Below are 20,336 nucleotides of genomic sequence, written 5' to 3'. Positions count from 1 at the left end.
TCAGCATAGAGCAGTGACCACTTCTGGATTGCTTAAGAGATATTTTTCATTGAACGAATACTGGGATTAACATCAGTGCGCATTTCAGGATTCCTGAGGAGGGTATGTTTAGATAGGTTAATGAAATAACCTTATTCAATACCAAAATGTATGCATTTTCCCCAAAATGGAACATAAAGAATTATATCTGGACTCTGAGGGATTTAATTATGAAAGTGGAGTGTGGGACGCAGAAAAAAAAACAATCTGATTGCAAAATTTCATTTTTATTTTTACAGTTCATCCACACCTTGAAACATTAAAATTATTCACAGACACAATCTCGTCTGTTTACATTACAGATATAAATAAAAACAAAAAAGACAAGCAATCAGTTAAAAACGAGTATTCAAACATTACAATAGTTTGAAAATGTGTAAAAAATATTAGTTCATATTCGCATTTTCCATTTGGATATGCAAGTTAAAAAGAAAAAGGGAATAATGTATAACTGGAAAGGTCTTTACACAATCTAACATTACCATTAGACATTAGTCTGTTAAGTTTCTCTCTCTCTATATATATATGCATCCTTATTAATAATGGCACAATGATCCTCCTACGTTTTGCACTATAAAAACATGTTTGTTTCCCCGATCTGTATTTGCTATGGCTCAACTGAAAAGTTAATGTATGTCAAATAATTTATTAAACTGAACTAAAACACAGAAAAAGAGGAAGCAAACATTTTGTTTTGCGTTGCATATTTAAATCTGTTACTTACAGGTGTAAACACAGTATATAAATCTATGTACTTCAAAGCAGTTCTCAAAGTTTTGTTCCACTGTCACATTTACTTATAAAGGAAAAATGAAAGAGCTTCAGGTGTTTTGACAAAATCACTGAGCAATGAGATATGGTGCATATGATCTTGTCTCAGTTTTTCAGTACGTACAGTCAGTTTTCAACTGCAAGTTATGTGTGTTGTTTTATCTCAGAATTAAAATGTACATGTTCACTGTTTTGCTGACCACACTGCACACAAAAAGTGGAAACAGCACAGTTACAAATTAAGCTCTTGGCAACAAAATTTAGGTGTTATCTGTAGCTAGAGACCAAGAATGATTACTTGCTAAGAGAATTATTTTAAACCTTTATATTACAGATCCAAGCTATGCTGCTTAGGAAGGAAACATCAATTAACTCATATCAACTTAGAAACTCTCACATCTTGGTACAACTCACACAAATGTATTTAAATTTTAAAACAGAAAGTGGATAATTAATTTCAATCTACAGAAAGAGTACAGGGCATAGCGGGCTCGAACACAGCGCTAAAAAGATATTCTGGTCCATTCCAAAAACAAATCGACTCAAGCTTTGTGGTTTGTTATAATTTTTTAGTCTCAGTTCCAATATACGTGAAGAGAATATTAAGAAAAATAAGATACACTAGTTACCAAGGTAAGTTTTAATTTTCAAAGAAAAGCAAACAGTATCTATTTTATCAAATACTCACTGAAGTCTGACTTAAAAATACCTTCTCAGATGGTCTTTTGTTTTAAAAAGTTAGTCAACTCCAAAAGCTGCTGTTTATCCCAATTTCAATAGATGGCGCTATAACTCAGACTGAATTCTTTGCTGGAACAACTGAAGAATTCTGGTTTGTGTATACATATAAAAACACAGTCAACCCTGTGGCTACAGCAGCCTGCACGTAATGTCCTGTCTCATTCACCCCAAGAAATAGTTCCAGTGGCTCTACAGCTGGAAACCTCAAGGGCCTGAAACTGGAGCACCCAGGGTATGAAAGTACTTGTTCAATATTTTAGAAATATGTACATTTGTAACTAAAGCATTTACCCCAAGTACATCATTCCTTTAATCAGGATGAGTCTAATTTGGTCTCATAAATTACTGAAAAATAAAGTGCAGCAAAAAGAATACTGGTTCCGTATTGATTAAGGTCTTTGTCCAATAAACACATCGGTATCCCAAGGTGTCTACGAATGCTTCTCTCGAAAATCTGTGATGGCTTTCCACAGCTTACACAGCATGCCTCCCCTGTAACACAAAACATTCCCAAAACACATGTCAGAAATATGCATTGCTTCATAATACTTGGGAGTGTGCGGTAAAAATAAAATGAAGTGAATATTTTTTTTAAAAAAAGCAACGTGGCCAAAATCTCTCCAATTAACAGGTGGCTTTTTCTGCACGGTGATTTGTTTGGCTTCTGGGAAAAGTGTCCCTAGGTGTGAGTAGGTGAGTGTCTGTGTGTCTGCCCAGTGATGGACTGGCGTCCTGTCCAGGGTGTACCCCGCCGTGTGCCTGTTGCTTGCTGGGATGAGCTCCCTGTGACCCTGAACTGGAAGGAGTTAGAAATTGGATGGAAGGAAGTGAGACTTGGCTTGTTTAGTGTTTTATGACCGTATCTACCCAGTCTCTTTTCACTTTAGCTTTTAAAGACAAGAACCTCCTGAACCTTGAAATAGGTTAAGTAAATATATTTGAAAAACTTCCAAACCTCTTATTATAAAATGGCAAAACAGTTTCAGACCCATTAAAACACAACTCCACCGACTCCAAAACAATGCCAGACATACCTTAATCTCAAGATCTTCAGGTCATCTCTTGTCACATCGTGAAGAATGTCGGTCAACGTGTAATCTTCCGCCAGGAACTAGGAGACGTGGAGATAGAAATATGCCCTCTGTTATTCATACACAGCACCATCAAAATCGGCGATCCTCGAATGTACTGTTCAAAGAGCGGCGAGTGTGTTAATAGTAGAAGCTTCAGGACTCGGGGAGATTCATCCCCCTGCAGTTCTGCACCATTGTCAGCTATGGCACCACAATCCCAAAAACCTATTTGAGATATCTGGATTAATGCTTTCGGGAAATCCTACTGTTATTAAGTATTATAAGCATGAATTAATATGACTACGGCTGTTATTGTCTTTGAACACCTTTTAAATTCTATTCATAACTACTTAAAATTGGCCAACGTTAAACCTTGTGAAGTACATCTGATTCACCTAATGGGGGAAAAAAAGGAAATGGAGAAAGTCCAATATATTCTCCCTAGTAACCGCGGTTGCTATGTATAATAAAGCTGGGAAATACCGTTATGCAAAGAAGGGTAAGTGAATCAAAACACGATGATGCAAATATCATCTCTGGTGTTCCTGCACTGGAGAGATCTTGGGAGTATGTCATGGAGGCCTGCAGGCAGTAATGGAGGGCTAACAACAGTTTTACAATAATTTATGAGTGCTGTTCAGATATATGTTATCCAGAGCTGCACATGCCTCAGTCAATGTCCACCAACAGCAAAGATCTTGCCTATATTTAGAATAATGCATCACTTCCTTCTCATTTGCCTTAATGCGAAGCACACCGAGGCCTGGATCTCTGGAAATCTCCTTCATAATCTGGCACCTTAATCCAGCTGTTTCCTTCAGAGTGTTCGAGACATCCATGTGCTCAAATAGCCTTGCTTTCCTGTCTAACTGCGTCAGCTCACATCAGACACTTGAATATCACGGCTCCAAAAGTCCCAGACGAAAGAGGCTCTTTAGCGCTCAGGAGAGGAATTTAGCATTTCAAGAGGAATATAGCGTTTTGGGCCCACAAAATCCGCATCCCGTTTCCAAGACGATGCAGCCTGACATTCGTCAAATTCTGAACTTGCAAAAACTGTGGATGCACACACAGAATGACGGGCGATAAGTAAGCAAACCCACATCGAACCTTCACTCAACGTCATAACAAAACGACTTCCAAGTGTACGTTACCCTTTCAACGGCGTCGTCATCGGCACCATGTTCCTTCAGCCACTGGGACAGCTCAGGGTCCCCGCGTCCCGCTGCAGAGGGATGGTGGCGGCACACTGATGAGGCAGGTACATCTGCATTAAGACAGGTACTTACAGCTGTCAGCACTGCCTTGGTAACACAGTACCCACTCGGCCTTCGGTCGAGAGTACGACATATTGAGCAAGAAAGGTTTATTCCCCGCTGAAAAGAGACAAAGCGTTTTGGCGGCGGAGCCCCTCTTCAGGTCACTCCCTACTTGAACATGTTCACATTACTGTTATTTTAAGAGAAGAACAGCTGACATATAAAAAAAAATAAAATACGCTTCACAGTTTTTTTACACAGCTATCCCTTGGCAACCGCAAGTTTACCAAACGCAAATGTGGGCTTCCGTGACCCATTATACTTCAGTGTACTCGGATTGATCTCGTTACACCTCACAACCATACGCAACACTGTGTGTTGTACAGTGTACAGTCTAACATTTCGCATTGACAGCAGATTGTAGCATACAGGGACAGTGATCAAACTACAGTTCTATTCTCTCTCAAAATACATATGTGCGGCAGTTCAATTAAAAAGGCTCCTCGGCGTGAGAAAGGGTGAAGAATCTGGTGTTGCTCCACACGCAGTTAAAATGCTGCCATGTCTCTTAGGTTCTTGATCAGTTGCGAGAAGGTCAAAGCAACAGGGCTGCTGGTGGAATATCTGGCGTTAACGGTTCCACAATTCGCACAGGAAAGAAACATGAGGCTGCTATCAGGACAAGTAGTGCCAGCGGCATTCCGAATGGCGAAAAAATGGAAAAGGCAAACATTTAGATGGAAAACCGAACAGAAAAAATGCCTGAGTAAGTATGCTTTTCCACGCAGCATGTGGGAAGCTCAGGAGAGGGCACTGGAAAATTGAAAATTGTTTTACCAGCATGGGGGGCTTGGTAACTTTAAGAAGCGTAACAATCTACATAACATAAAGATAGCAGGGGATTATTCTAACATTTATTTTTAGGATATGGCATTGATAGTATGTTGTTCTTTTGTTGTGATTTATTGCCTTTCACTTTAGTCTAGTGTTTTCAGGGTTCAAAACCCTAAACTCTGTTTTTCCCTATAATGTCTTAAGCTTGCCAGCCACTAATATACCTACAGCAAGGGTTTTCAGGAATGTAACTGTTGCAGTTGCAAGGAATTACAGTACGTGTATGCACCACACATCACCGAATCCTGCAGGAGTCTGTGGAAAACTGGAGCGCAGGGGAGAATGACCATCCATACGGTTAATATCTGGTCACATCAAGCTAAAAAGTTAACAGAGCAGAGCAACTTGGAAAACTGAGGAATTATGAAATTTCTATTTGATTCATTCGTCATACGGATGAATAATAATAGTAGTATGATTTGATAGCAGTTGCATTGCAATGCTCCATTAAATCACATTTACAGGAAAACGGTATAGGCTACTGTGACTCACTCTGTGCATAGCTTCCCAGTCTTTCTCCTCAGTGTCATTTCTCCTGATTTAAATGCATTAAGCAGAGGTAGATATTCACATGCTTTATACGACGCATCAGTAACTCGAAATCTGCAACTTATAATGGTTTAAAAGCTATAGTTAACTATTCGTTAAATTCATCACTTGAGAATAGATCCTTTTGGCAGACTCTCTGCATGTAAATTAATCAAGACCAAATGTTATGCCTTTGAGTTCCCTCTGTCATGACCACTCCCCTTTCATCCCGTGCTGCTCTCAGGTTTTACTTGTTTGAGTTTATCTGAGCATTAAGGCTTCCCCTAATTTTTCCCTAAAGTTCCAAAGAGAGGTCTAATGCTCAAGGCCTGAATAAATTAAAGCAGATCACACTAAAAAGTCACCTTTAAAGGCTACACTACATGGTACAGTTTAATAAAAATTAATGCACCCTTTACCATCTTGTTTTCCATGCTCTCCACTTGACCTCTAGCTGAATACTGGGAACTAGTCAGTTCCATCATATTTTTGGATTTGGAGGGACAAGCAGTCTGACAGTTGTGCAGTGCTTCAGGGCTTCTGCAGCCCCACTGCACCTGAATATTGCTGTTGGACGGTGTAGCTGTGTAGCAATGTTTACAACATGGCTGGGTTACAGGGGCACTCCCTTTGAATGAGCCCAATCAGTGCAAATTCACTGGAAACATGGAGGGAAGCCAGCTGGCCTTTTTATGCAACCCCCCACCCCCCCCAAAATGTTTTCAGCTCTCACCTATTTGGAATTATATATCTAACTCCCTCTTACAGATGGGATCTCAGCCCTTTGCCTACAGGTAGAAGACAAAGCAATAGAAAAGGGGACACCAAGCATATTGACAGCAAGGGCTTCCACACAGTAGTGGCTCAATCGTCAATCAAGGAATTAACATCCACCTGTGGTTACGGGCGTACAGAAATATGCCCAGGAAGGCCTAATTGTCCATGGTTACGGCTGCCAGAGGAGACCTCAGCGACTCTGAAAGATGGGCGATTGTGAGGTCATGTATAGCAGGGGCTTCAGCGATGAGGACAGAAGATAGCTCAATTTGCTGATGCCTCAGGATCAGAAGAACATCTGGTGACATTTCTGCAATGGTTTGCACTGTGATAGCGAGCGCTAGTGTGTCCAACACTCGTAATCACGGAATTTAGAAGAAAAGGCCTATATTAAATAAACAATAGATCACTGCACAGGCCATGGGAACATGTCCCTACCAATTGGCTCAGATTTCATTCTCAGTAGTCTGATTTCCTGCTCTCTCTCCTCCAGGACTTGTTGAAGGATGTTCCGATATTCCATCTCCTTCTCCAACAGCTCCTCCAGCAACCTTCAAGAGAAACGACAGGGAAAAGCATACATCTGCTGAACAGATCAATTTTTCTTGAGCATTTCCTTTACGGTCATGTGGCTGATTCAGATTATGTGCTGTGGTCTGCATGCCTTTGTGTGCAACAGTGCTGATACTGTTTGACTTAATATGTAGCCACTCATTGGGTACTTACGAATACGTGAAGACTATAATCATAAAGGAATGAAAAAAACAGCAGAATACTAGGAAAAAACTAAAATGTGAACAGAAAAGAGGGTTTCCACAAAAATCAGGGAAAGGAAAATCTGAAATCTGAAAGGAAATCAAGGAAGAAAAGATAACAGTACTAAAGACGCTTTTTTCATCATGGTCTTATTACATGAGTAAAATAAGTTACTTGATGAAGAAATACATATTAGAATGTCTTTTCATAACTAAGAAATGCATAACTAATAACTTGCAGAAATCATGGAGGAACTTTTCCTTCGTCTCAAGTGTCCGTCCCGTTTCTGCAAGTCGCCGTTCGCTTGAAATCAGGCGAGGGGCGGCACACCTGCTGGTCTCCAGTTTCATCCTGCCCAGCTCCATGCTGATGGACCGCGGGCCGGCACGGGGCTCGTGGGAGACGGTGGAGCTGAGCGTGCTCACGCCGGAGGTGGGCACCGTGTCGTCGTGGCGCACGCAGGGCCGCTGGCCGCTCTGGGGCGCGGCCCCGCCGCCGCCGCCGCCGGGGTCCAGCTCGTCCTCCGGGTCCTCCGGGTCAGCCGCGTCGCTCTCCGAAGCCAGGCTGAAGTGCGGCCTCAGCTCTGCAAAAGGCCCCGAGGCTTTTGTAACGGAGCTGACAGGGCTGCAAGTATTTTGTTGTTGTTGTTGTTGTTGTAAATCGGACGTTGGCTTGGGCAGTGCAAAATACAATCACAAGTCATTTCCAGGCTTTAGAAACTGGAGGGGTATAGCTGGTCCAGATTACATCAGTTTCATGTGACTTTGGCACGGCTTGGTCTTTATTTGGCACTATTCGCTTCCCAGCTGACTGTCATAGCACATGACCATGAAGGGATTCATGAGTTGTACGTTGATTAATCGCCGGAGTATCCTCATGATTCATATTGTTTACACATAGCAAGCATGCCATACGGTAGTCAAATAAAAAATGTAGACCACATTTATACTGTAAGCTCTGTGTCCTAGGACTAGGGATGGAACATTGCTACAGGGGCAAGAATTTTCTTAACAGATGACGCAGTGCACTGAAATCCAACTTCAATCATCTCTTACTAAAAAATGTCTACAAATCGCAGAACTTAGCTTCAAAATCTTACAAGGAAGTCATGAATTGCACAGAAATGCAAGCTGTTCTGCTTCCAAAACCCCTTTCCTGTACAGATATGGTAAAATAACAGCAGCGACATTCTACCAAATCACACATCTAACAGTCTTGTGAGACTGAGCACAGCTCTTAATAAAAAGTATGAGATTAGTTTTACAACATTTGGAACACAGCACATAAAATTCTCTGCTCAGAAATTTTGTTCTCCAAGTACACTATGGTTTGTCAAACAGAAGTAGCATAAGACCAGTACTGAATTAGGAAGTTATACTATAAATATTTTAAAAATAGGAAAAAACAACTTTAAGGAGGCAAATTCATTTTTTTTTTCGTTAGGGGCAAGAGACCTTTTTTTAAGTAAAAGAAACAGAATGTGAAGTTACACTGCCACCACTGTTTCTCAGCTGCTCACTCTTGAGTGATTCTTAAGATGAAGATGAATTTTTCCAGATTCCTACATTCAGTTAAATGTATTATGTAGTAAATGGTTGCAGGTCAGGGTACAGAGCTATAAGCAAAGAGCAATTTTACATCACTCAAACTCAGCATGTGCTACTATTAAACAGTGCTTTGTAGTGAAGCATGACAGCACTGATTGATTTCAATATCTACGCACACATACTAACAGACGAGATGAGTCTCATTACCTGGCACCAGGATTGTAATGGCAGTCTGGACCGCTTTGCGGATAATATTGTCCAGGGCAAACATCCAGTGAGGCTTAATCTTATGGTTTCTCAAAACTTTATTCACCTGGTGACACAAAATCAAAACACCCACTGATTAATACTTCCCAAATGAATATAGACAGTTGAATAAAAGGGAAAAGTAAGTTGGTTCTTATTTAGAAATATACAGGGCCTCCTCCCTTCTGTTTGTTTTGTGAGAAAATGCTGACTTTTATGTTTTGCCTGTTAATGCGTGAGCTTAGCATAAGCTATAACTGTACTTTGAAAAATGTGGTAATCAGCAAGTGAATATGTAATGAGACAATTGTTCTCTCAATGAGCTTTAGTGGAGTAGCTTAATTCACACATGAGGCACTGGACTCTGTTGGCGATTGGAACTTCAGGGTTTCCCAATTATTGCTATTATAAGCTAATGATGATGTGCAAGCTGCTTGCTTCACACGTTTCCCACAAGAGGGCGCCAAACAGCTCTTCATTAAGTGGATTACATAATATTTTTCACACTCAAAAGGACATGCAGCTGCCCATCCACATTGGGTGAGCAAGGCAGCATTCTTTTTCTTTGTTTTTTAGAGCACTTAAAGTCCAATGTTTTAAAGGGCCGTTTTGACACAGGTTGACAGAAATCTCATCTTAAACTGGTGAAATTAATTTCCAAATGAAAAAAGTGAATTAAGCATGTCTCGGAACCCCTTGAAATCTCCATGTCAAAGCAGAGCACTGCAGACCCTATGGTGCCGTTAACTGAATGTTAGACAAGACGTGACTGAGAAAGGGAGGTCTAGCGGGGGTGAGCGCTGACCTCAAGTGACAATTCTTGTAAACAAACTACCGTGCAACCACATAACCTCCCAGGTTCTCTCATTTCCCATGACTGATCTAGTTATAAAGCAAAACTGGTGTAAAGTTTCATCAGTGTAGTCACGTGTTGTAGTCATAAATTTAAGCTTTTGGCATTTCTTCAGTTTTAAAACCTGAAATCCTAAGTGACAGGTTTCCAAACAAGAAGTAACATGGTATTAAATCACCTGATGAATGTTTTGTGATTAAGAACAAAAGAACTTGTTACAAAGTCCCAAGTTCTAAAACGGTATTCTCTTCAGGGATTTCCATGGTGTATCGTATACTAAATGTAAAAGAAACCGCACGGATCACTTAACGACTGCTTTGTTCAACAGAACAGCTCCAGTTCTTATTCATGTAAGCCTTTCAAAAGCAAAGACAGAAAATAACCTGCAACCCTAAAAAACCCCAACCTAAGGCATCTGCAATAAATGTCACTTAAAAAGACATTTTAGAACTCGCTTTTCACAGTATTATTGGATTGCTTGTACTTCTATGAAGGAGGCTATGAAAGAGTGCCCTGCATTTATAGTGAAATGCAGCTTTGAGAGACAGAACTCATGACAAGAGTGTACAATCAGACGATTATTTCAAATCATTAGGACTCGAGAGTTCAGTGTCGCAGCTTGTACTTTCAATAAGTTTGCTTTTTAGCACATTTAGGCTTCACATGTTGAATGTCCCAGAAAGTTTGCCGGATGAGTCCAATTTCCTCCCCTCATTTATATAAGCTCTCGTTTGGAGTTCACCTCTACCTAGTCAGCAGATCGCTGAGAACTGCCGCTTGGCCTGTTCCTGTTAGCAGAGGTGGAAGGGACTGCCGATTTTCCACTCTTGTCCCATATTTCCACGCTCTGTCAAGCACTCGTGTCCATGTACGCCCTCCACCTCTCCCCCCTTGTACCAAGTACGGCCCCAGAGGACTAAGCGCTCTTCCTAAAAGCAAAGACTTACAGCATCCTGGAAGCCAAACAGCACCACTTGCAGCTGGCTGATGGCGGGGCTGTCAAAGTCCAGTTCCAGCTTGAGCTGAGAGAGGGTGTTGGCAATGATTTTGCGATCTGTGGTCCTCACAAACTCACCCAAGCTCACCACAAGGGTGGAAATGAGTTCTTCTTTTAGCTTGGTCTCCTCTGTCCCCTGTGTTTGGAACCAGAAGATGGAGATGTACAGTAAGGCAGTTTGCCTGGCATTTACTTGAAGCCTGGATTGAGTCAATAAGAGGGGACAAATCTTGGTTGCGTTCTGAAACAATCTACAGTTCACAGGATAAGATATGATAAGAGACAAGATCACTTTATTAGCCATAAACAATTTCTTGCATTAGGAATTCGTCTTTTCGCATTCCCCAGCTTGCTCTCCATGAGACACACAGATAGGGAGAGAAGCTTGGAGTCAGAGCGCAGGGTCAGCCATTGTTCAGCACCCCTGGACTAGAGGGGGTTAAGGGCCTTGCTCAGGGGTCCACTGGAGCAGGATTCCTCTGCCGGCCACAGGATTTGAACCAGCAGCCTTCCAGCCACAGGCGCAGATCCTTAGCCACAGTGCCACCGCACCGCCCAGTGCAGGTGCACTTTGTTTCTGGTAGCTCATCAGCCTCTTCATTTTTTTAATATTCCTAAAACATGTTTCTATAAGATGTTTCAGGAGAATTAAACCACAGAGGAAAGTGCAGAGATCGAAGGCTTCCTTACTTGTGCCAGGGCCTCCACCAGATTCTTCACCACTTTGTCCTTGTCCTCTGTCAGGATTTTGTGCAGTGTGGCTCGTCTCTCACTGTCTTTCTTCAACATGAAGATCCCAGGGTCCTTTTCTTCAGGAGATGGGGGTGCGCTGTGGTCCTCGAAATTTTCAACTGGAATGCTTAAACATAATGCCAAGACAGCGAGCATTGTTTCCCAGCTCGATAAACTTTTCTTCCAGTAGTACACTGAAACAGCACACATGTGCGGATTACTGCATTAACATCTTAACATTCAAGATCGATTTTTATTCCAGGTTTGCATGTTTCAGAGAATTTGCTGATGAAAAATGTTTGCATGGCTCTCAGTCACTAAAAACTGATGGAGCATAAACGTTTATTTTAAGAAACCCAAGCTCTTGAGGGACTGAGTCAATAATACATAATGCATTGTAACAGATGACACATGGAAGGGCTTGGCTGGAGAAATGCCATGGCAACATTTCCAGTGATAATTCTGTCCCACTAGATTTCCTGATTTCTGCACAATCCTCTTTAATTTAATGAAATGATACTTCCAGTTAAAACTATTCCATGCTTTTGGGATTTTTTTCAAATAAACGGTGAAAAAAACTTCCAAAAGTTTCTGTGCAGGGCCTTTCAAGATCCTGCCAGAAGTAAATGAAATGCCTGTGACACTGACAGTAAGTTGGAAAACTAATAAGATCATTTAACTAGCAGTGCTTCAGAATTGGTTATTTGATTTCTTGTCCATAATTTTGCTTCAAGTGTAATGTACAGTCAACATGTGGAGTTATTAAGTGTGATACAAAATAATGAAGTTTTAAATAAGAAATAATACTCAAAACAGATACCAGATAATTGGTTTCTGGGTCTGACTGAAGATTATTGGGTTCATCATTTAAAATCATGACTGATGATAACCGTGTATATTTTCTTTAATAAATCCAAAATTCAAAGATGATTTAAATCCTGTAATTTGGGCACTGTGACATACAGTATACACTTTTTTGGAATAGGGGTTATGTGAAAAAACACCCCTGAATGTATTTAATTTGCAAGTCTTAATGCATCACAACTGTGGTGTTAATTTTAATAGACAAGGAATTCTTTTACACTGCAAAGTGCTCAGATTGATGCATACCATTGAGACTTTGTGGCCCTTTTCTTTTGGAAATGGGCCTATTTATAGCATAATTCCTAATAATTCACCAATATAAGCAGCAGTGTTGATCAGAGGTCAGATCCTCACTCAGACTGCTGCAGTTACAGGCCCAGGGGTACGTGTGCCATTCACGTTGCAGAACAGTGTAAGCCAAAGAAACGATCGTAAAAAGAGGTCTGTACGAACTGCAAGAGCAATTTCCTGTACTTAATAAGTACAAAAATATCAGCAGGATTTAGAATGATCGTTACTTCAAAAATTGAGCAGTGCACGAAACATGATATTTTTTTAGCCCTGTGGGGATACCTGATTAGAATACACTGCCACAAGAATTTCTCATTTCATAAAATAATGATGAGACTTTTCATGTGGCAGTCTCTAAGTATAATTGAACGAGACATTGCTTATTTCTTCGATAGGTGATATTCGTTTACACTGAGGCGACTTACAGCTGGAGAAGAGGAAACTAAATATTTAAATGCTTTGGGTTAAGACACTCACCCTCCACTACTGGAAGCTTTTTAGGAAGTATGCATTTTATCTTGCAAGTAGCAAAAAAATCTCAGCTGCCTTCTCTTGCCAACACTTGCATTTCTTAGCTTTTTTAAATCATAGAATAGAAAACAGGCGTCTCTTCTTTACCCAAACAGTGGTGGGAGTAGGGCCTATCCTTAAAGATATGGCTGAATGACATTTTTGGATCAATGAACCCCAAACTATAAAATGAGCCAAAGGGCTTTTTCTCCATTTTAACTTCTTATCCTCTTCCAGAACACTTGCAAACCCTGAATGACCAGGAAGCAGGACGAAGCCAAAGAGACCGAGCGTATCGGAAGCGAGGAAAAGCTCTGTCACGCAGTACCTCAGGTATAAGCCTCTGCTCCCTTTTATATCCCGCTCACTGAAGCACTTGGCCCTGGGCTTGAAGACGAAGGGATCCGTCTTCAGGTCGTTGTCGGGAGAGACGGAGCCGTACTCGCTGCTGCTGCTGGTGGTGTCCTCCACCACCACGGGCACTGGCAGGGAGACACTGCGCAGGTACTCTGGGGAGCAAGGCAAGGCCAGGGAGCTCACAGGCAGGAAGCTGGGAACGCCCGAAACTGAGCGGGAGAGTCAGAGCTCGCCTCCGGGGGAGCACAGTACTACTCTGTGTAGTGCAGACAGACAGCAGAGTGGGTCAGCAGACAGGCCTCTGGATTTGCACCTGGAAGCTCAGGGGCTCAAATCCGTAAAGAGGCACTGCTGCTCTGCACTTGCTCAAGGTACTTCAGCTGGATTGCTTCACTGAAATGCCCAGCTGAATAAATAGGCACAAATGGAAGTTGCTCTGGATAAAAGAGCCAGCAAACGATAATAAATCGGCCATCGGTTAAGCAGGCACATGGCTAATTTTTCTTCTCTTGTACATAAATTTATAGTAACCCACCTTCTGTTGTACATTGTAGCTAGAACGAGCTGAAAGATGTTGTTGTATTGTGTGATTCGTGCCTTTCAGGTTTCCTTGGTTCTGCACAAGGACATGATCTCACCTGCTCAGCACAGAAAACTCAGCCTGACCAAATGTGCAGAGAGGCAGCTCAGTGCTACCTTCAGATTATCCCTCTGAATGTACTGTGTGGCTGTACAGCTCAAATCCTTCTGAATGTGGTTATACAAACACTTAAAAGTGGTATTACATTTTAAACAACCGTAATAATCATATAAAAACCTAATACAAGGAAAAACCAGTGATACGCACCTGATCCTGGGGAAAGAGCTACAAAAGAAAAACAGTAAAACACACAACAGTAAGCATAATGGAGACCAGCAATACAAATTAAAATAAAAAAAATCAGCAAAAGGTAAAAATGAGCTAAACAGGTAAGAGATTTTGAAAAAAAGATTTTGTGAGTAAAAAGTGGAAAGAAACCACCAATTCTACTATGCCTCTTCACACAGTGCGAAAAAGTAAATACACCACCTTAAGATTTTATGGCTCAACATATTTAGACATATCTGACCTTCACCCAGTCCTAACAGTAGATAATACGTACTTCACGTGACAAATAGCACACACAAATTCTACTCTGTCATTATTGATTTCAATATTTGTTTAAAATCAGCCAGCTTTCAATATCTTGCTGTGAAAAAGTGCCAGTTAATTAAAACCTCGAGGGGGATGGACTTACGTTTTGACAACAGTGTACAACACGACAGGATTCTTTTTATTTCTCTTAGATGTGACACTGATCTACACCTCAGCAAGTCAGTCAAAGAGGCTGTGTACGAGCCGCATCAAAGCCCTGGGATAATTTCAAGGGACAGCACGTGAACACTGCATCCACGCTAACGTGCTGTACTTGCCACACGCAGCAGGAACCAGCACGTCATTGTGCGCGGCACCAAGGGGAGAGCCCTGTGCCGAGAGGAGCTCATCGGGAAGCTGCTCCTGAAACGGCGGCGGCGGCTGCCGGGCGAGAGGCGCACCTGTGAAGCTGCTTTTCAGCCTCTTCTTCCTGCTGGTGACGGTGAGGAACTCGTCGGTCAGCAGGTCGAGGGCGGCGGCGCGCTTGTCGGGGTTGGGCTCGAAGCAGCGCAGGATGAAAGCCTTGGCCTCCTCAGACATGGACTCGGGGATCTCGGGGTGGATTTTGAACATCCCCACCTGCAGGGTTCGCGATGGGAGACAGCGCTTCGCTAAGACGTGACCGTGCTCAAACGAGAGCTCCGCTTCAGAACGCGACCCCACTGGCGGCCAGCCATCACTAAACTATTTTCTGGCATGATTGAACTGAAAGTTTAAGCTACAGAGCTGTCGTCGTCATGTACAAACGTAAGCCCTGTGAATGACTACTTTATACATTATTCAAACAAGGTAAACAAGCAGCTCTACATCACAGTTAAATAAGCTTCTTATACTCCAAATACATCTATACACCCATACAGTATGTACCTCATGTATGTGTGAAATTGCGTACTGTAGGTGGAGATACTGTATGTAAGCAGCAAGTCTATCTCAATTCAAGTTTTTGTCTATCTGTAGCGTGTTCATTGTGAAACAATTGTATAGTCTTAAGAGAACTAAAACAACTTTTAAGTTACAGGTTTGGAGAAAATTTTAACTTAATGAAATAAAAAGATAAAAACTCAACAATAGGCTTGTTTAAGATGTATCTAGTTCAGACAAGTCAGGCTCTCCAAAAATGCTTATATGGAAATACTTTTTCTTATAGCATTACTGACTAAGTCATCAGAGGGCCATAAATAAGAGGATAGGATTGACGAATTAATGGAAATTAAACTTAAACACCTGAAAGAGCTTCATAAAACTTAAGTACTTTAAAGTACACTCAGATCATATTTATGGTTGGTCTTAATCATCATTCCATCCCAATTTTGTCAATTACTTAAGTCTCAAAATGTGCTTTCTAACTTTTTAAATTCACATCTGTTGAAACAGTCGGGGGCATCGCAATGCTGTGGTGGTCGGCACTGCTCTCTCCCAACGCCGGGGCCCCGGGTTCGATTCCAGCCCTGGGGTGCCATCTGGGTGGAGTTTGCATTGACCGTGTTCACGCGAGTTTTTGCCAGCTGCTCTGGTTAACTGGCTTCTGTCAAAAGTGATCTTAGGTGTGTGTGTGTGTGTGTGTTGCATCTGCGTGTGAGCCCTGTGAGGGACTGGCGTCCCGTCCAGGGTGTGTCTGTCTGCGTGTCTGCCCTGTGAGGGACTGGCGTCCTGTCCAGGGTGTATCCTGCCTTGTGCCCGTTGCTTGCTGGGATAGGCCTTGGCTGCCCCTTGACCCTGTACTGGATGAAGCACTGAGAAAACAGATGAATGGATGAAACAATCCGTTTCATACATTTACTTAAAACAATAACATTTTTTTAAGCTTGTTTTATACTATCCTGGCGATACAAGACTCTGCATAATTGCTTTTACTCAGGGACGTGCCTTGCTGTGGATGGTGGGATTTACAGAGCCAGAGCAAATTTACCACTTTTATTCTCCCTTCATGAGTGCGGACAACAAAAACAGGCAGTGAGATGACTCAGGTACTGTATAGCTAGAAAAGCTAGAAAACACTAAAAGTAACACTAGCCAACAAAGCTCCATAACTAACGTTTGACGTTGTATTTAAAAAAGTGTGGCCTCACCTAATTCAGTTTATTGGTGGTATGTTACAGGATCAAAATAGTACAACAGTATAAAAACAGCTGTACCTGTCTTACTCAACTGATTTGTGTGACATGGGTGGCCTTTCAGGCAGATGTTAGCTCTGATTTCCAAAGTGTGCAGGTGCCCACGCAAATAGATACGGGTAGTTGCAACATCTTGGGTTTTACAGTTAGGCGGCTTAATCAGTTTGTGGTAAAACGACTAATGTCTGTTACTCAGAAATAATGTTTTTTTTTTAATCAGTCATTCATAGCATTAGTAGTGATTTTGAGAAGTATTAATGTATTAATGGATAAAGGGGTATCTGATCAATCTATCTTACAAATCATCCTGTTAAACCTCCTATACAAACACAGTTAACTCTCCTGGGCTACAGCTTATGAGCCTGGAGTATGTGCAGTTTCTGCTTGGACATGTGAGGTTGTTAATACCTCCTATTTCTGTTGGGGAGCAGCAAACTGTTGTTTATTTTACAAATAAACACTGAACCCGGCAGCATGTACTGTTGTGGATAACAAAACTCCTGAGGGAGCAAACTGTGATGCGAACCGTTATACCTCCATCAGGAAACATTTCAGTTTTTACAAGTTTCTCCCTGAATTCATTCGAATACTCAAATTACAACGACAATTTCCATTGAAAAGTAGAGGAAATGGGAAAAATTCAAGAGCAAAACAGACACATCAAAACACCTATTATATTAGCCATTTTGCTGTTCCAGAGAAAGTAGAAGAAATTCCTTTGCAAATATAAGAAAAAATATTATAAAGCGGTTTTCTTCAGTTACTGATTTTAAAGATTTCCTCAGGAATATTTCATATTAAATTGTGAATGTTAAAATTACAATATAAATATTCTCATTTATGTTGTGATTCTTGTGAGACTTACAGGACGTGCTTTTCTTTCCTAATCTTTCCTAATCAGCAAATCAGAGTAACATCATGCTTAAGTTAATGCAGAAGTCGATGATTCCCTTACTTATGTCAACAAACCATACCTTAAACATGGCAGCCTGTGGCTCCCCCAGCTCATAGAAAGGTGGCTTCCCTGTGGCCATTTCAATAATGGTGCAGCCCAAAGACCAGATGTCCGCAGGCTTACTGTAGCCTCTGGGGCCCTTGTCGATGATTTCTGGAGCCATGTACTGCAACGTACCTGTACAATGCAAAATTCACCAGCTCACTGTGAGTCTCCTGCAATGCTGTATAATGAAGCAATCTTATTCCGCTGAACGCTTCTACTCCCCAGTTGGAAAATGAACTGCTGGACGTAGGTAAGACAAAAGCAACGCTTTATGAATAACTGCAGAAAAGAGTGCAACCACAAGATATTTCCTTCAGTGAAAGTAACACCTGGAACTTAGTACCACTGGACCGTCCAGCACAAGACTTACCTCTGACACTGACAAACTTTTCCACCAGCAGAAAACTGGGTCTGTGGTGTCTCAGGCAATCTCTTTTAACACTGAAGACACAAGTCAGTAAAGTAAAACTAGAAAGAAAAGACCCTCCAATGTCTCCACCTGGAGGAGGAATTAAAAGTCCTTTTGGCTGGTGTCTACCTTGGTGGATGGTCCAATGATAGATTGTTACTTTTTGTAAATAATGAAAAGGCATGTTCCCCCCACCAGAAACTTTTACAGAATGGAAAATGACGCCGTACTAAACATAAACAAATGGGCTTGTGTTACAATGAAAGAATATAAAAATAGCACATCTGAAAAGCTGAACACTATTGTATCTCTAAACTACCAAACACGCTAGAATGGAGCATTTCTTGTGTTCCTGTGAGGAGAATGGGTGATCTATTGACTAAAATAGATATATTTCAGCATACTGTCTGATTCTCTTTTTCCTTACCAGCAGGTGGCCCATAAATCTGTAATAATATTTCTATGTCTTGGTAACTATGAAACAAGCTACACTTGGCACTGGTCTTTGAGCAATAGACCAGACAGTATCCAGCAACATTTTTCCTGTCATTTTTCATTCTGTTCAAGGAATTGGCCCAAATTAGTACTTTCGGCACCTCTTAAAGATTCAGACAGAGGGCTGACACTGTGTCATGTGTAAATGATCCCATGCTAAAAAAAAACACTTACAGTGACCACAAAACCCTGCCAGTTCCTCTGTTTCCTAAATCAGAACAATAAACTCACTTTTGACATCACAGCTATGAATCAAGTTCAGATCCAAGAGGACCAGCCCTCAAACCTTTATCCAAAGAGGAACAGCACTTTGACCCTTTGACTAGCCACACTAATTCTCTGACTGACATCAAGTACCACTCACTGTTACAGGAAACCCTTGGTTTAATGGATTCACCTTAAATTTGCTTTAAAGAACTTCAGATTTACCAGACTAAATCTGCTAAAGGGGAATTTCTTCTGTAAAAGCCGGAATACCGGACATTCCCTGCAATGACGGACAAAGCCTGGTCAAGGGATAGCTAATCAGAAAACTGGCCTGGTTTACTTAACAATAGGGCAAATAGAATGAATAAGAGTTTAAATGAGATGTAAAACACATTTAAGTTAAAATATTGTTGAAGTACATGTACTGAACTGTGAGTTCATCACAGTTTGATATTGTTATGCAATACGTTATGTATTTACAAAACACAGCTACAGTACAGTTATGTACAGTATTGTATACACAAATTAGACGTATATAAGAAATCTCAGAAAAATAATAAAACAATAAACAACATCTTTTGTACAAAACACACCTGTAAATAGGTCTAAAAGCAGGAATTTGAATGGTGCCCTATAGGGGAGCCTATAGGGGAAGTCGAATTGCTAAGAATAGGTATTTTGTGCTTTGAACGTTAGCGAATTGTATTTGCGAATTTTAAAAAGTAGATTTATGACACAAAATAAAGAACCATATATTTATGAGAAAAAAAGGCACAGGAACAATTTCCTTTGACTGACGGCACAAGTCAGTAAAGCAAAAAAGAAAGAAAAGATCCTCCTACTGTATATGTTTATACAAAAAGAACACACCAGCACCCTCCTTCGTCTACGACTCATCAGTCAGGGAAAGGAATGAAACTCCTAGCCGGTTCTCTGACAGGTGTTCTGTGCTTTGCCATGAGCGGCACATTTTGTGCGCCTGTGGCATTAACGGCAAACCAGAAAATCCACATTAGAGATCTGATACCATTAATTCCTCCTCTCTCTCTCTGTGTCTGTAGCAACAGGACCGAAAACAGGATTTACAAGAAAGTAACACTACAGTAACTGCTAACAAAATAGGAAGACTTCAAACTACCAGAGGAAACATCTTCTGCATCCCATACATGCAGAATGTAGCAAAACTCTTCAAGAAATGCTGGTGTGAGAGCCATAATTTGGCAGGAATACATAAATTTTACAATTTAGTGTTAAAAGCAATATTTAAAACAATTGCAATAATATATTTGAGATGGTAAAGTGTAATCAACTTTATATAAATATAAGTACGCAATGTTAATATTGCTGCCCATTTAAAGAGTTAATATAGCTTCTTATATCACCTACAGTATATTCTCTGGTAAATTAATGAACACCCTCTGATCCAATTTTCTTTCTAAAGCGAGTGTTCATTCTTTCATGCTTCTTAGTCATACTGATCTGACAAAGTCCATTATACAGACATCAGAAGGGAGTAATTTAACAATATTCGATCTGAGCTGACCTTCTGAGTCCTCTCTCTTCCTGCATTCACTGCTGACAGCAGCCTACAATCTGCCAGAGTGAGGGGAACAAAAGAACATGCACTTTGTAGGGGACAGGGATGCGCTACTGCGCACTATAAAACATTTCTTTCCAGATTTCCACAAAGAGAATGTGTCAA

At 41.1% G+C, this 20,336-nt stretch overlaps 1 protein-coding gene across 3 annotated transcripts in view; it reads right to left on the bottom strand.

Moving 5' to 3' along the window:
* Positions 1 to 247: 247 nt before the first annotated feature.
* The window catches only part of map3k5 (mitogen-activated protein kinase kinase kinase 5), an 85,424-nt gene continuing 65,335 nt past the window's right edge, over positions 248 to 20,336 (bottom strand). For 2 of the 3 annotated variants that reach the window (XM_015354584.2, XM_069196121.1), the window contains 12 exons: positions 17,498 to 17,655; positions 14,811 to 14,988; positions 14,083 to 14,100; positions 13,207 to 13,387; positions 11,172 to 11,340; positions 10,432 to 10,617; positions 8,593 to 8,698; positions 7,169 to 7,421; positions 6,521 to 6,633; positions 3,779 to 3,891; positions 2,586 to 2,662; positions 248 to 2,043 (listed from right to left, as the gene is read on the bottom strand). In XM_015354584.2, the coding sequence (XP_015210070.1) occupies positions 1,983 to 2,043; positions 2,586 to 2,662; positions 3,779 to 3,891; positions 6,521 to 6,633; positions 7,169 to 7,421; positions 8,593 to 8,698; positions 10,432 to 10,617; positions 11,172 to 11,340; positions 13,207 to 13,387; positions 14,083 to 14,100; positions 14,811 to 14,988; positions 17,498 to 17,655 (1,613 nt within the window). In that variant the 3' untranslated portion in view covers positions 248 to 1,982. The remainder of the gene's footprint in view (positions 2,044 to 2,585; positions 2,663 to 3,778; positions 3,892 to 6,520; positions 6,634 to 7,168; positions 7,422 to 8,592; positions 8,699 to 10,431; positions 10,618 to 11,171; positions 11,341 to 13,206; positions 13,388 to 14,082; positions 14,101 to 14,810; positions 14,989 to 17,497; positions 17,656 to 20,336) is intronic. The other variant, XM_015354590.2, reaches the window with a different exon arrangement.

Source organism: Lepisosteus oculatus, chromosome 2 (assembly GCF_040954835.1).
Source record: "Lepisosteus oculatus isolate fLepOcu1 chromosome 2, fLepOcu1.hap2, whole genome shotgun sequence".
NCBI classification, from domain to species: Eukaryota; Metazoa; Chordata; class Actinopteri; order Semionotiformes; family Lepisosteidae; genus Lepisosteus; species Lepisosteus oculatus.
Note: the sequence above shows the minus strand (reverse complement) of the source record. Positions and strands in the feature narration are given on the sequence as shown.